The sequence below is a fragment of the Leptonychotes weddellii genome, chromosome 2 (genome assembly GCF_054177405.1).
Source record: "Leptonychotes weddellii isolate Sample4059 chromosome 2, ASM5417740v2, whole genome shotgun sequence".
Lineage (NCBI taxonomy): Eukaryota > Metazoa > Chordata > Mammalia > Carnivora > Phocidae > Leptonychotes > Leptonychotes weddellii.
The window spans coordinates 121,388,356-121,405,527 of NC_138370.1; the positions used below are offsets into that span (position 1 = coordinate 121,388,356).

General features: G+C 40.5%; 1 protein-coding gene across 1 annotated transcript in view; it reads right to left on the reverse strand.

The window, feature by feature from the left end:
- ANXA3 (annexin A3) overlaps positions 1–17,172 on the reverse strand; it is a 295,648-nt gene that overhangs the window by 247,750 nt on the left and 30,726 nt on the right. Inside the window, exons 7-12 of the mRNA XM_081812268.1 lie at positions 13,944–14,023; positions 11,008–11,064; positions 10,533–10,626; positions 8,816–8,911; positions 7,816–7,874; positions 6,276–6,402 (exon numbers count right to left, since the gene is read on the reverse strand). Coding sequence (XP_081668394.1) covers positions 6,276–6,402; positions 7,816–7,874; positions 8,816–8,911; positions 10,533–10,626; positions 11,008–11,064; positions 13,944–14,023 — 513 coding nt within the window. The remainder of the gene's footprint in view (positions 1–6,275; positions 6,403–7,815; positions 7,875–8,815; positions 8,912–10,532; positions 10,627–11,007; positions 11,065–13,943; positions 14,024–17,172) is intronic.

The following is a 17,172-nucleotide window of genomic DNA, read 5'->3' on the forward strand; positions in this document are numbered from 1 at the left end:
ATAATGAGATACAACAGGCATTAATACACATTCTCTTGTTTTATACAGATTGTAGTTCTTCCTCTATTGGTTTTTCTAAGTCTTGCTCTGCCGTATGTAATAATCTCTGGGACTGCTGATAAGCCAATGATGCTCTAGCTGTGTATTAAAATAGCTCCCTTTTAGCTATCTCTGACCAAGTTGTAAACAATTTTTTGCGGTTCTATCAGTTAGGCAAGAAATACATCCAAGTAGCTTAACGGAGCTAAATATAAATTCTGATCCACTGTTGACGCTAAACAAAGTCCATCCTTTCTCCTACCTCCATACCTTTATGCCTTCTCGTAAAATAGCTATTCTATTTATATGGCATTTTAGAAATTTTACCATCACAAAAAAACTAATGTATTTTTAGAACCTTTGAACATAAATTACATCTTCCTAATGAGGCTACATTAATTGTTCTCAAGAGACTAACTGGCTCTGCTGGTGTAGTTTTCACAGTGCTACCAGCGATCCTCTCTTCTCTCAACTTTGATCCCATCTTTTATCCTCTACATTTAATCCATCCTGCCAATTATTTCTTTGCAGTGTTCTTTAAGTTATTCCTTTTTCCATTCTGACCATGACGAATCTACTCTAGGCTCATATCTCTTATCTCTAGTTTCCTTGGTTCTAGATTCATCAACTGTATCTCCAAGGTGTTCATTCTTATTGCATTGTAAATCAAGTCCAAGGGCCACCATGTTCATCAAGCCCTTACTTTTCCTGTAAGTAGTCCTGGCTTTTTCTTCTTCTTCTCTGGCTTCCTTACCTTTGTCTTTTTTACAGGCTCATCCTCAGCTATCCAGCCATTAATTGTCAGTAATGCTTAAATCTCAATTCTAAGCTTTCTTCTCTTCTCAATCTATGTTTTTCTCCTTAGATTTTCATTCATGTCCAACTATTCAGTAACATAACTGACTCTGAAAATATATCTCATACCACTAGCTACTGACCTGACAATTCTACTTATATGTTTCGAAGACATCTCTAACTCAAAGAGTGCAAAACCAAACTCATGAACTTTCTCCCACTCCCAAAAAAAGAAAAAGAAAACAAAAACAAAAACCTAAAGCCTGACCTTGCAGAGAATGGCACCACTATCTGATCCCAAGTTAGAAACCTGGGAATCATCCTTGATACCTTTTCTTTCTTGTTCCTTACAGCAGGATATCACATCAAGTCCCCAAGGTTTTTTTGTTTTGTTTTGTTAACTGGATTTTTAATTTTATTTTATTTTATTATGTTATGTTAATCACCATACATTACATCATTAGTTTTTGATGTAGTGTTCCATGATTCATTGTTTGCATATAACACCCAGTGCTCCATTCAATACCCACACTCTTTAATACCCATCACCAGGCTAACCCATCCCCCCACCCTCTCCCCTCTAGAACCCTCAGTTTGTTTCTCAGAGTCCATGGTCTCTCATGGTTCGTCTCCCCCTCCGAATCCCACCCCCCTTCATTTTTCCCTTCCTACTATCTTCTTCTTTTTTTTTTTTTTAACATATAATGTGTTATTTGTTTCAGAGGTACAGGTCTGTGATTCAACAGTCTTACACAATTCACAGTGCTCACCATAGCACATACCCTCCCCCAAGTTTTAATTCCTAAATATCTTTTGAGTCTTTGTTCTTTGCTCTCTTTGCATTAGTACTTTTCATTACCCAGTCATAAGCAGCTCCAGTATGACTAATAAACAACTCAGCACCCCCAAATCTCTCCTTTCTTATGTCCAATTCATTCCCTGTGGTCACAGGGATCTTTTTAAAATGTACTTCTGATCATGACACTATGCACTTAAAATGAAAACTCTCCAATGTTTCTGGGCAAAAGACAAAATCCTTAAAACTGCCAAAATGGTCCTGGGTGATCTGGTCCCTCCGGCCTTATTTTTCATCATATTTCCTTACCATGAGGTCTTTCCACTTGTAATTCCTTTTCCTTTTGTTAGAATGCTCTACTGACTCTCCGACACCACAATCCTTGTCTATTCTTTTTCAGATCTGAATCATAACTTCCTCATAGAAGCTTTTCCTATAGGTCAAATCCTCCTATCATATGGTCTTACAGCACAGTATCTCTTTCCTTTACATTTAACATAGTTGTAATTTTACATTTATTTGTAATTCCATAAGGGCAGGAAACTGTTTTTTCCCCTTTGCTTGTAATTGTAACTCTGAGCCAGGCACATAATATGCATTCAGTAAATATTTTTAATTGAATGAATGAAATACAAATTCTGTGATCTCAAAACTCTCTTTCAGCTAAATTCATCTCACCACTCGCATTTTGTTTTTCAATATTCCCCAAGGCAGACCCCCTAATCAATCAAGTGCCTTACTATTTCTTTCCCTCCTTTCCTTACCATACACACCTTCCTGAAGCATTCTAGTCCCTGTTGAGCAACATAGAACCTGCCCACAGGAGGCACTCAACACAAGCTTATTAAACCTGAAAGGCAGGGTGGCTCAGTCATTAGACATCTGCCTACAGCTCAGGTCATGATCCCAGGGTCCTGGGATCGAGCCCCGCGTCTGGCATCTGGCTCCCTGCTCGGTGGGAAGCCTGCTTCTCCCTCTCCCACTCCCCCTGCTTGTGTTCCCTCTCTCGCTGTGTCTCTGTCTGTCAAATAAATAAATAAAATCTGAAAGAAAAAAAAAACCTGAAAGGCAGGTTCAAGACCCATTTTCCCCCAAAAACATTCCCTATCTAATCCCAAACTTCTTTACTCTTAATTCCTAGATTAGTATCCTCTGTACTGCACAATCTAGTACTTAATTGTATGCTGTTTCATATTATCTTCTTCTAATTGTTTTATTTATGTTCACCTCAAATCTCCACACAGACTAAGAATTGAGGATGGCTACTATGTTTTCCATTAAAGACCCTGGAATTGTACTATTTATTAAATAGCTACTTAATTTGTTTGCTCAGTGAAAACTACCAAGAAAATGTAATTTCATCCAAATTTTGTATTAATATCTTACTATTAAGTAATAAGAGAGACACATTTTTTTTCACCTACCTTCTCCCTCCCCTCTTCCTCCCCCCAGTCATCACCTGAGAAAGGTGTTAATGAACAGAGAAATGTCTCAACTATAGGTAGAAGGAAGAGGAAGACAGAACCAAAGGTCAGGTGATATACATAATTCCTGAATTATGGAAATTTAAGGATCAAAAAGATCCTATTCATCAGTACTGAAAATGTAATGAGATTATTTAATATGTTATACTTAATAATGTACATTTGTTTGTTTGCTTGTTGTTTTTTGCAATGTGGTTTGTGATTTTGTTGTTTAAAAATTTTTTCCCTGCTTCTAGGTCACAAAGGTAATTTTTGTATTTTCTTGGATTAGCTTTATAATTTTATCTTTTATATTTTGGTTTTTAGTTCATCTCCAGTTTACTGGTAATGTGGTGTTGGGTAGGATCCAGTTGTATTTTTTGCTATAGAGTCAACCAGGTTTCCCAATACATTTTTACTAAATAATCTGTCCTTCCCTACAGATTTATGATGCCCCCTCTAGCCTATGAGTTTCCACAAACAATTGGATTTGTCTCTGAGGTCTCCATTCTGTTCCATTGAGTCATTCGTCTGTTCTTATTCCAAAACTACACTTAAAACAATTAATAATTGCTTTGTATCATGTCAGTCTCTAGTAGGACTAGCCCTTTCCCTATCTTTATTCTTTGTATTTAAGGTTGATTAGTCATGAATCTTCATTCCTTCATATAAATGTTAAAGTAACTTAATCAAGTTCCTCAAAGAAATCCAGCTGGAATGTTGATTGAAATAAATCACATGATTTATAGCTTACTTTGAGGAACAACTGACATCTTTATAGTATCCTATCACATAACACAGGTGCATAAACTCTCTCTCCATTTATTGACATATGTTATGGTGTTTATAACAGTCTTAAAGTCTTCTCCATAGAGTTATGTCGTCTTGGTCAAGTGAATTCCTGGATAATTTATAGTTTTTCATTTCTATTATGAATGGTATCTTAATTTTGATTATATAGTGTAAGAAATACTATTAATTTTTACAGGTTGATCTTTATCTGGCAACATTGATGAATTTTTATTACTGATGATAATTTATAATCCCTGTTGATTTTCTAAAAAGATGATTGTATTTACTGAAAATAATGAAAGCTTCGACTCTTCTGGTTCAATCTTTACACATTTTTTTTTTTCTTCCTTTCCAGTACTATACAGGACCCCTAGTCCTCTGTAAGATAGTATTAAGGTATATTAGTAGTAGTATAGTATAATATTTATCAGTATGTTGGGAGCATTATTGTTCTGATCCCTATCTCAAAGGAACTGCATCTAAAGTTTCTCCACTGAGTATAAATATGTATTTGCTATAATATGCTGGTATGTAAGCTTTATCAATTTAAGGAGGTTTGCTTCTATTCTTAATTTGGTGAAATGTTTTTTATCATAAATATGTATTGATCCTTTTCAAAAGCTTTTTCTACAAAGACTGAAATAATTATATAATTATCTTTTATATGTGTGGAATGTGGGAAATCACTTTAATTACTTTTCTGATGTTGAGCCATCCTTTTATTCCTGGGTTAAACCTCACTTGATTTTGATGTGTTATTTTTTTAATAAACGGCTACATTCAGTCAATATTTTACTCTTTGCTATGTTCATAAGTGAAGTGATTTTGTAATTTTCTTTATCCTCTGTCTTTGGAATCAAGATTATACTAAAATCATAAAATTAACTAGGCAGGTTTCATTTTTCCTATATTCTGGTCCACCTTGTATAGGATAGGAATATCTGTTCTTTGAAAGTTTGGTGAAGTTCACCTGTGAGTCTATCCGAGCCTGGGATTGGGGAGATAGGTCTTTGACCTCCTTTTTAATCTGTCTCACGCTTACTGATCTAGTTCAAGCTCTCTATTTTTTCCCCTGATCCAATCTTAACATTTCATTTTTAAAACATGCACATTAGGTGATAGAAATGAAGAAACCTCATGTAATTTTAAATTACAAACTGAATTGTTTAGCAATGGATTTTTCTTTTCTATCAGGGTACGCATAGCTTAGATGTGTCCTAATATAATAAGCCTCAATTAGCCAGCCACTGGGGAGGGAGAACTAATGGTTAATTTAATTTTCTAGTTTGCTGAGGGTGAGCTGAAGGCCTCATGTTTCAACCTTGTTACTGGCAATCTTTATAAAATGTGTGAGTCTACTTTCCTGCCTTAGTAAGTACAATATGGTTAATGTTATTAAATCTATCTGTGTTGATTGAAACTATTGCAATGTGTCAGAATCGACTCAAATTTCATTGAGCGTGAGCTGATGAAATCCTCACTAAGCCCCAGGCACAGTCTGAGAGCTGCCTTTTTGAGTAAGTTCCCAATTTCAACTTAAGCATGCATCTCCTCCTGCAAAGATTTAATGTAAAAACAAAAGCTCTGGTTCAAAGAAAAAAAGGATTGGTTTTGGTGAATGAATCTAGTTGATTAATTGACATGCAAACGGAGTCCATTGGTAATATTTACCAAGATTACAAATGTATTTACATCTGCCTCAGCAATCCTACCAACTTATCCCTTAGATACACTTACCCTTAGATATACTTGCACTTTATGGAATTGTGTATGCATATCACAACACTGTTTATAATAGCAAGAAATTGGAAACATCTATTGAAACGGTGGGTGCAAATATATAAATAATGGAATGATACGCAGCTGTTAAAAGAAGAATGAGAAGGTTCCTATAAACTGAAATGAGAAGAGCTCCAAAGTACAGAACCATGCTATCTATATTTTGAGTAAAACAAGAGGAAATTTAGCTATGCCTGAAACTAATGTGACATTGTATGTCAACTAGACTTCAGGTAAAAATAGGAAATTTAAAACATGTATTTTTCTTTCCTTCTATTCTCATAAAGAAAAGCTGAAATAAATAAAAATACTGTAATATCAAAAACAGGTAAACAACTTGCATGTACAATTCACAAAAGAAGAACAATTCATGGCCACTAAACCTAAAAAAAAATTTTTGAGTGTCTATTATGTGCCTGGAATTTTAGAGCTAAAATTAATCACTCTCTTTAGGAGACATTTTGTTATCACTATTTTAAACTCAGAAAACACATTTATGCATTGACAGGGAGAGAGAAAACTCAGTCACATATCTCTATGTTTTAAGGATTATATAGGAAAGAGGATGAGTAGAAAAGACAAAATGGGTTTTGCTATTTTTAAGAGGAGACTTACTTTAATTGCCGAATATAGGGAATAGCCATGATGCTTCTTAAACTCTGCTCGAATGTCCAGAAGGTCTATTTCTGATCTGGACACCATTATTCGGTTCAGAGTAAACTCGTCGGTTCCAGCACCCTGTTAAGAATACAAGTGTCCACAATACAAATCTCACTGGTCACAAGACAACATATAGATCTATATCTATGGGAAACAGATAATGGTGCACAAAATATTCAACCACAGTGACTCTTCTTCACTCATTTGTCATCAAACTTCATCATTCATATATTCGAGAAATATTTATTGAGCACTTACTCTGTGCCATCACCATGCCAAATGCTGAAAACAGAGATGAGATAGCCCTGTTAAGCGTTCAATTTTGTAAAGGATATACTATGTAATCCAACATATGGGAAATATTGGGTACTATGGGAGTATATATAAGGAGGGCCTAAAATAGATCAAGGGTTAGGAAGGGTGTGCCTGAGAAAGTGGTATTTGACCTGGGGCCGAAATAATGAGCCAGAGAAAGAAATCTACTACATGTCAGATATACACTGTGCATACAGTAGCGAACAGCATGGATTATAGCTCTGTTCGCATGGAGTTCACGTTTTAATGGATGGAGATGGACAGGAGAGAAAATTAACACATTGTTTATGTAAACAGTGATAAGAATTATGGAATGGAGTGTGACCGAAAGGAATCCAATCGACCTGTTTAGTCAGGGAAGACCTCTCTCAGGAGGCGACCTGAGAGATGAGAAGGAGCCAGCCATAGGTCGATCTGGAGGAGGTCCATTCCAGGCAGAGAGGGCAACAAACGCAAAGACTCTGGTGTGGGATGACACTCGGCATAGTCAAGGACAGAAAGAAGGCCAAGGTGGCTGAGGCATAGAGGGCAAGGATGGGGGGCGAGGCGGGGAACAGTATAACTTCAGAGAGTCGGGCAAGGCTAGCTCCTGTTGGGGCTACCCACTGAGGTGACTGAACACGGGACAAGGAGCAGCCTTGGGTGGGGGGTGAGGTGACGGACAGGATGTGTTCACTTTGGACATAACTTTGAAGGCACACGTGGACCTCCATAGGAAATGTCCAGGAGAGAGACTGAAGTACACATCTTCTCATGTGCCCGGCTCAGGGCAAGGCCTGAAGATAGAATAGAGCAAGAAAAACGCCTGTACTCAAGGATCTCACTGTCTAGCAGCAGCAACAGACAAGAAAGCGCAGGGTTTCTATAGCACGAAAGGCTACTGACTCGACTCGGTTTATTTTAAGAGGCCACTGGGCCTTATGGGTCAGGCTTGAGGTTTGGTGTTCTAAACCAAGGTTCACTGCCTCCACTAACTGTGATGTGGGGAAGATAATTTAGTCAACGCTTTGCTGTACCTATCTCTAGAATGATTAGGATACTCACTACCAACCTCTAAGACAAAACGAGGACTCCTCCAAGGAGGGAAGGGACATGAAATTCCATGAGTATGATGCAGTATTTTTTTATATTCTCCTGGAGAGAGACTAAGAATGTATATGAAATTTCCAGACCTACCTTTAAAGCCTGATACAGTCTTTCAGCTAAAAAGGCAGGCATGTTTCTGGCACAGTGAACTATTATAAAAAGCAAAGTAACGTTCAGTTTCATTGAATAGAAATTGAGTTAATCTACAGTAATATGTTTTTTTTAAAAGATTCTTTGAGTAACCATACCACTCTACCCCCTGGTCACTACTAGCATTTATTTACGATGGAGAGGTGAATGCTTCACCTGACTTTCAAAGGCTTATCAAGTCTTGATTCGCACGGAACTTAAGCACAGTCATTCTCTTTAGTCAGGGGGAAAATATAATTACCTGCCAAAGAAGCTCCCACAGCAGCTGACTCATCTCCTGATCCCAGACACACCAACACCTACGCTTACATCGATAACTCCCCAGGGTGTACCTTTGCTCCATTTCTAGCATCTCTGCTGATAAAGAACTTGGGCCTGCAGATGGCAGAGACCTCCTGGGGGGGACTAATCTGCTTACATAACGGTGTTTGTGTCTGCTTGTTAATCCACATGTCTCCAGGACCAGCTTCAGTCTGTGCCTGACTTTCTGTTCCATACTCCCGGTTGGCTTGGCCAAGAGGGAGGAGACCTAGAGTTCCGATCTGGGCTCAGCTTTGGGAGTCTATGGATATCTTCCCATAATAACCACATAGGGTCAATTACTAAATTTAGTAAATTACTCAATTACTCCGTTTTCAACAAGCCTCAATAAAAATGCCAATAGAAATGTAATATTTTCATCTCTCCAGGAGTTTACTAATCCAAGCCTGGTGACAAACCAATACAAAGTTAAAAGGCAAAGTAAAACCTAAAAAGATAACTTCTTCATGCATCCACTTAACAGTATTTGTGGAGCACACTGTGTGCCCCGGGGACGGTGCCGGGGGCTATGGGAGCATAAGGATAGATCGGTCAGCCTTCTTACAGGGAAGGAGTGAACCTTCCCGTTGATTTAAAACAAGTGCAAAGTAACTCAGGTTATAAGCACTGAAGGGCTTACCTATGGCCAGAAGTAGGTCTTCAAAATGCCCAGACAATTCTCCTTTTATGCTGTCCTCAATGTCCTTCTGGCTAATATTTCTGTATTCGTCAAATGCTAAAAAGCAGCACCACAAAAAATATTTAAGGCATCCCAGTTGACCACAACTTGAATATATTCCAGTTTTTTATTTGATATGCAGCAAATCAAGTTAAGTGTCAAACTCAAAAACTCCTCTTTAAACCATCAATATTTGAGCATGGAAGTTTTTGTTTTTTTTTAATTATCTACAATAAAACCTAAACCTCGGGGCACCTGGGTGGCTCAGTCGGTTAAGCCTCTGCCTTCGGCTCAGGTCATGATCCCAGGCTCCTCGGATGGAGTCCCACATCAGGCTCCCTGCTCAGCAGGGAGTCTGCTTCTCTCTCCCTCCGCCCCTCCCCCCTGTTTGCGTTCTCTCTCCCTCTCTCTCTCTCAAATAAATAAATAAGATAAAAAAATAAAAATAAAAAAGCCCCTAAACCTCATAGGCCATTTTCTTCAATGATCTCTTTCTCTCTCCTCCCTTCCCCCTTCCCAGGTTGATGGAATTTAAAATAGCTTGAAAGGTTAAATTAAAAATAATTTATCTAGTAAGGTGGGCTACTTTTAAATTATAGCATCACCTGGGAAACAATAGTGTGGTCATTAGTCAAATATGTTTTATCTGCTAAAGAAATCTTAATTATGCAGATTTCTTTCTGCTGAGTAAATCATTCCCTAAAGCAGCATGGCCTACCCACGCTTACCAGAGGTAATGTCTTGATCAGTTTTTGTCCCAAAGCAAAACCTATAGGTCACCAAGTACAGAGGCATACTTTGTAAGCCAAGTAAATTTTTCCTTGGAAATTTTGAAAAACCTTTGGAGAGAAGTCTAGCATTGTTTAGTTTTTATTCTTCAAATAAAAGTACTCATAAAGCAACTATAATATACTATTACTATTATTTTCTAAAATAAGTGAAACGTAATGCCAAAATTAAGGAGGGGCAATCTCAGAATTAAAAAGTCACGGTGATATCCTCATGTTTCCTCATTTTTCCGTGAACTCAGCATAAGCCTAGTCACGCACTGTGGTTGCTCTCTCGACCAGCACTTGGGAGCCACCGCTGGAGGCTCACAGTAAACGGAGTTCTGGGCTTCTGGGTGCTGTGGCTCCCAGAAAGGTTCAGGGGGGTACATGAGTGAGGAGGTGGCTGCTTAGCAGTTCCATGTAATAGTTGGTCTGACCAAAAGAACTATGCTGCCTTTCCCCCATTCACTGTCGAATCAGAAAGAGCCGAACGTTAATCCTTATTAACACATTAACAGATACCCAGCATGCCTGGTTTCTCTGGAAAGTGGCTAACTCGGGGAGAGATGGGCTGGAGGCATTGCCTTCGGGCTCCCCCATACCACCGGAATATTCCTCTCTGCTCTCACCCCAGAGGGCTCCCCTTTTTCTTCTCCCTGTTGTCCCTCTCCCACCTGTTACTTGTCACTCACTAGCTAATGTACTCAGCCTCCAGGGAAGACAAGAGTAGGGTCAGTTCCGCCTTGAGTTGGAACACAGCTCCCCATGTTTTCTCCTGAATTGTTTATACATACAAATGGAACAGCCTTTGCAATTTTTAATTTCGTTTTCCAGAATTTTGTATATTAAACCCCAAAACACTTGCAAATGCAAGACAAAGCAAAAAGGTTTGTAATGTGAGTACGTACTCAGTTTCAGTTGAGGAAAACTCCTTAAACACAGGATCTCGGTGAATTTATCTTCATCTGTGCCCCATCTGTTCTCCCCAGCATTATAGAGAATCTATTGGATGAGAAGGAAGATTTAGAATGTTATTATGGACACAATCTCTCTCTTTCTCTCTCTCTCTCTCTTTCTGGGCAGGGGATTGGTGGAACGAGAAGAGCGGGAGGTTTACTTGGTAGTAGAGGTTAGGGAGATAATCTCTTACCCGGGTCTCTCGCTGTTAGCGGACTAGGAACCTGAGAGTCGGGGAGGCTGGAGACAGAAGAAGAAGAACCAGCACGGGGGGAGGCAAAGAACCAGGGGTGGGTGATGCCCAGCCTTCAGGCTTCTCCTCCCAACAGGACAGGAGAGGGCAGCCTCCTCTGGTGCCACACGAATGAAAAGGCAGTCGAGGGGGAGAATGGCTACAGGAGATGTTGTCTTCGCTCTATTACTGACCTGGGCATCCTTTTTGGCCAGCTGCCCATCCACTTTCAGACTCTCATCTCTTCTGCCCTACACAGGGAAGATGAAAACAACGGCAATCCTTTTAAGGACAGAAGATTCTAACACTTGGTATTCCAATCAGCAGGGCATTTTAGAGGTTTTTCTCCAGTGGAGACCATGAAGCACAGAGGAACTGGGCGCTCGGGGCTCCTGTTCTGGCTCTGCTGCTCACTAGCCATGAAATTTCTAGCAAATCACACAATTTTCTGAGCCTCAGTTTCTTCCTCAAAGATCTTAAGGAGATGAAAAAACAGGCCACGGACTGGGAAAAAATATTTGCAAACACATATCTAAGACAGGACTTATATCCAAAATATATAAAGAGCTCCTAACACTCACTTAAACCAATGAAAACCTAATTAAAAAATGGGCAAGAGATCTGCACAGAGATCGGATAAACAGTTGGCAAGAAAGCACATGAAAAGATGCTCAATATCACGCGTCATTAGGGAACTGAAAATTTAAAAAAAGAAAACACAACCATAAAATACCACGACATACCTACTAGAATGGCTAAAATCCAAAACCCTGACAACACCAAGTGCTGACAAGGATTTGGAACACCAGGAACTGTCATTCCATGCTGGTGGGAATGCAAATTGATAAAGCCACTTTGGAAGAGAGTTTGGCCACTTCTTACAAAACCAACCACACTTTAACCATCATCCGGCAATTGTGCTCCTTGATATTCACCCAAGTGAGCTGAAAATGTAAGCCCACACAAAAACTGTACATGAATGTTAGAAGTTTTTGTCCCTCATTGCCAAAACTTGGAAGAAACTAAGATGCCCTTCAACGGGTAAAATAAACTGGTGTATATCCATACCATGGACTAATATTCAATGGTTAAAAGGAAAAGAGCTATCAAGTCCTGAGAGACACGTAGCATTTTAGCAAATATAAGCAGCCAGTCCCGAGAGGCAACGTGCTGTATAGTTCCCACCATATGACATTCTGGAAAAGGTAAAACAATAGAGACAGTGAAAAGATCAGTAATTGCCAGGGGTTTGAAGGGAGGAAGAGAAGGATGAAGAGCTGGAGCACAGGGATTTTAGGGCAGTAAAACTATTCTGTGTGATACTGTGATGGTGGGTGCATGACGTTATGCATTTGTCCAAACCCATGAGTGAAACTTAATGGACCCTGTGGACTCTGGTTAATCATAATGTGTCAGTGTTCATTCACCAGCTGTACTATGCTACACTCACGCAAGATACTAATAATGGGACACCGGGAGGGGCATACGGGAGCTCTCTGTAATTTCTGCCCCACTTCTCTGGAAATCTAAAAAGATTTTTATGCTCTTAAAAATAAGGTCTATGAAAACACAAAACCCTTGCAGCTTGCCACCAGCTCTCATGCCGAGGGCTCCTGGTGAAGCGTGCGTGCGTGTGTGTGTGTGTGTGTGTGCAAGTGCTTGTGCACACAGCCCATTACAGAGAGAGGCGAGATAGGAAAAGGGAGATTGCCTGAATTATTTTGAGAACTTTAGGTGAATGAAATGTTTGGCTGTAACATTTATAAAATGCATTTATTCCCCTTTTCAAACATTAGGTCCTGTATGCCTATTTGATTTCCACATGATTTCTCTTATTTTCCTTTTCAGTGTGGCTGCTAGCTTGCCTTTTTGTTCTGGTTCGTGGTGTGCTCTGCTCGAGTAAGAAAACGCCGCGTCTCATTGGTACCGCTACGAATAATCGTGTCTTATGTTCTCAGTACTGCACATGCCCACTCTCTCTCTGAATCTTCACAACACCCCCAGAGGTTGGTACTATTATTATTTTAATTTTACAGATGTGAAAACAAAGGTTTTGTTTTTTTTAAAGATTTTATTTATTTATTTGACAGACAGAGAGAGAGCACAAGCAGGGGGAGCGACAGAGGCAGAGGGAGAAGCAGGCTCCCCACTGAGCAGGGAGCCCGATGCAGGGCTTGATCCCAGGACCCTGGGATCATGACCTGAGCTGAAGGCAGACACTTAACCACTGAGCCACCCAGGCGCCCTGAAAACAAAGGTTTTATGGCTTAAAATAGCTTGTCCACATAAAGCTAGTAGGCAGTAAAGGAGCCCCAGAGAGCCCGGTTTTTTTTATTCTAAACACTGAAGCCCTACTGTTCACTGTTTCCCGGGGCTGTTGTGTGCTCGTGTGTGTGTGTAAATGGGCATGCACTTATACACAGAAACCTCTGGGACAGTATGTTTGTGCCAATGCCTCATAAATTTGGGTTTGTAGGTTCAGTCTTTAAGGTTTTCACCATCTGAAGTAACTGAAAACATAATTAGGATAAATTGTTTCCTTGTGGCATCATGCCTCACTTTGACAACTACTGTTTCTACCCTCAGGCTGAGGCCAGTGCTGGGACTTTCTCACACATTAGGAGCTGTGTAAATCAGCTGAAAGAGGCCAGTGAGATATGGCTGAAATCACTTCCTCTCTACACACATCGGTGGTGATACCTCACCCTTGACCTTACCTCCTTCATTATAAAGTCATGAACCTCTTAAGAAGAGAGAGCTAGGTGTGGCCTCATTTGGTCATACACTGATGAATGGTTTAGCAACTCTTCCGAAGGTGGCAGAGATAAAGTTGCAGCAAGTCTTTTTTGTTTGCTTTTATTCTTGCAAGTCTTTTTTTTTTTTAATCCAGAGACTGATATACCCATTTCTGAAGATAGTTTTTCTATATCAAGCTTCGTACTTAATTTAAATGCCGACAAAGAAAGATATATTCTTTGGAGTCCAGAAATGAAAATGTAAGATGAACAAATTCTTTCACGAGGAGAACTGCAATCTCATTGTCTCCATTTGGTTATTTTTAAACTCCCTAAAAATTATTATTGAGCATGCAGCTTATCGGGCAGCTAAGCAATATAAAATAAAAACTTACATCTGCCAAAGTCAACAGAGCCTTCCGGAAATCTCCAGATGTTTCAGAACTAATGTCATCTCCAAGACTCTTCTTATATACTGAAACCAAATAAGAACACATTAAGCCTTGACAAACTGAAAAACATTATTACAAAACCGAGAAAAGCTTAAATGTCAACACTGGCAAGGAATGAGTACCTGAGAAAATAAATCTTGACTCTTTTTTTTTAACTTCCTGGGGCTCTTCTGATAGGGATACATTCTTCTCATAACTATTATTATAGTGTGTGTTGTGGTAGATACGGAAGAACAGAAAGAATTGCCATGGAAAAGCCAGGGTGGGCAAGCTGCTAGTTTGCCTTCTGATTACTATTTCATTCCTCCACAGTAACAGAACACTGTCCTTGAGCAAGACCTACTGCCTACAGCTTAGACTGCATTCTCAGCTTTCCTCTTAGCTTAGTACCTTAGGTACAGCTCCATGACTAAGTTCTTGGCAATGAAACGTAGGTGAACATACGTGACATTGCTGGGAAATCTCCTTAAGGATGGCTTGTGCTCTTCCTGCATCCTCCTGCCTGGTCTGTAGACTGACGCCTGGAGCTCAGGCAACCATCTTGGACCATGAAGAGATGAACTACATCTTAGCGACAACACGGACAGAAGCAAGAAGGGGCCTGGGTTCCTGAAAGTGTTGAGGAGCTACCACACCAGTCCTGGAACTGCCTGTCTCCGACTTCTTCTACATATGGGAGAAGTACATTTTTATCCTATCCGAGCCGCTGCTTGTCTGATCGAGCCTAACCTTAATTGTGATGTGTACGGCTGGATTAAAAAATGTGATACCTCTCAAAAGTGAGAAAGCTCCCCTAAAATATACTACTTGCCATGACAAATGCCAATTGTGTGTTCACGTATCTGAGTACCGACTAGTTGTAGCCCTTCTTGCATAGTCTGCATTGTGCAATGTCTGCTCATTTCAAATCGATTTTCTGCTCCAGCCATGAGCTGGTGATTCACTGGCGGCCACTATGTACCTGGATGTAGCTGACACCAGGTAGCTATCCGAACTCTGCCCGCATCCGTCTCAAGACCTCTATGGTCATATAAATGTTTTTGGCCTTTTAAATCAACAGAAGATGATTACAGAAGGTGGTATGAGATTATCTAATAGCAAGAACTGTGTTGAAACAGAAACTCTTCCGGCATGATTTTAGTCTTTTTTTTTTTTTTACAAAGTCTATAGTTTTTTAAAGCAACTCAAATAAGCAAAATCCATTATGAATGCAAATTACTTACCTAAATAATAACACTTTATAGGCATCGTTTTATCTAACAGTTATATTGTTTTATCTATCCTTCATTCTAATTAGAAAAAAAAACTTTTTAATACCAGAAGTTCAGAATTCAGCTCTCTATTTAGACTCTGTCGTGTCATTGTACTAGACCAGCTACATGAGACACTTGGTCCTTTTATGAGAGCCAAGATGGTAGCCGACGTCGATGGATTTCGTATGCATGGGCCTCCATTTTACATTATATGGCACCATCACTCTTGCTGCAACTGACTGCCACAGGGCTGGCATCTAACTCTAGGTGGTCAGCAGCCAAAGAGGTGAGCTGGTGGGAGAACGTTGCCCAAAATTACACTATCTATTAGATGGCACCTTCCTGAGCTCACTGAGTCTTTTTTTTTTTTTTTAAGATTTTATATATTTATTTATTCATGAGAGACAGAGAGAGAGAGAGAGAGAAGCAGAGGGAGAAGCAGGCCCCCCGCCGAGCAGGGAGCCCGATGCGGGGCTCAGTCCCAGGACCCTGGGATCATGACCTGAGCCGAAGGCAGACGCTTAACCGTCTGAGCCACCCAGGCGCCCTCACTGAGTCTTCTCTTAGGGAGTGAGCTGTACAGAAAAAGAGACAAAGACAGTAACAAAGAAGGAGAAAAACTCCAAGGAATGAGGGGCAAAAGAGAAGCCGAGAATAACCGTAAACCATGGGGCAAATAAAAGCTTGAGTAGACAAATGGTAAGGGGAGAGAAGTGGCTTGGGACTGTCAAGAACAGTAGAAGCAGAAGGGAGAGGAAGGAGTTACTGTAACACAAACATCAGCACAGGGAGCAATGGATGCCTGATGCTGAGGGAGCCACAGATAATGGAGTCCCTAGGTTAGTGCTGTGTCCTGAATCTCCGTAAGGCTTGGCTACACATGACTGGGCCTGTTTCCTTCTTTCACTCCTTATGTATCATGAATCCCTATTAATCAAAGTAACCTAGATGCTGGTCCATTCCTTATAGCCTTAGAGAGCTTACCTCACACGGATATTGAGGCCCCCGATAACTCTGAACTATGATCACAGGTCATATTTGCAAAACAACAGTCCTACATGCTAGAACTTTCACTTGGCTCTTAAGGCGACAATCTCAATCTTGGAGATATTAATTCAATGCCTATTTGAATTTATCCCTCACTGTTCTGGGCACTGAAGCTACAGCAGTGAACAAAACCAGACAAAATTCCTGGCTTCACAGAGTTTATATCTTAGGGTTGTTTGTACATAGATGCTGGACCCCAGAAAGCCATCGAGGGGCAGTCAATTCATGGAGCAGTAACTCTTCTAAGAACTACTAGGAAGTAACCAGGCACCTTGGTATAGAGCCTCTGGCTCCGATGATTTTTTATATGCAAATCTCATTAAATTGAGAGAACCAAATATTTTAAACACCTACAATGTGTAGCTATTATTAAGGAATTATCTTATCTACTCCAAATGCAGCCTTCTCTACCCTGCTTTGTGGAGCTGGGATTGGGACACTGCAAGTTACACCTCTCTTCTGTACCCCTCTCCCCTGTCCCAACTCTGTGTTTGGCCCACCACTTGGAGAGGGAGGAGAGGGAGAGGGGGAGGGAGGAGAAGGAGAGGGAGAAGGAGGAGAGGAAGAGAGGAGAGGGAGAGGGTGAGGGAGGAGAGGGAGAGGAGGAAGGAGGAGAGGGAGAAGGAGAGGGAGGGAGGAGAGGGAGAGGGGGAGGGAGGAGAGGGAGACCGGAAGGCAGAGGAGAGAAGAGCAGGATCGTTGTTTGCTATTCCTGTCGGCACAAACCAGTGCAGGCCTTTCATCCTGACAGTAGCAGTTGGCTCTGGGCTCCCGGAACAAGTCACTTAGCGGCAGCATGGACAGGCCAGCTCCAGCTGTACGTAGCCCTTTTGCAGAGATCTGAAGTCCCGTTCCTTAAACCAACCCTCCGA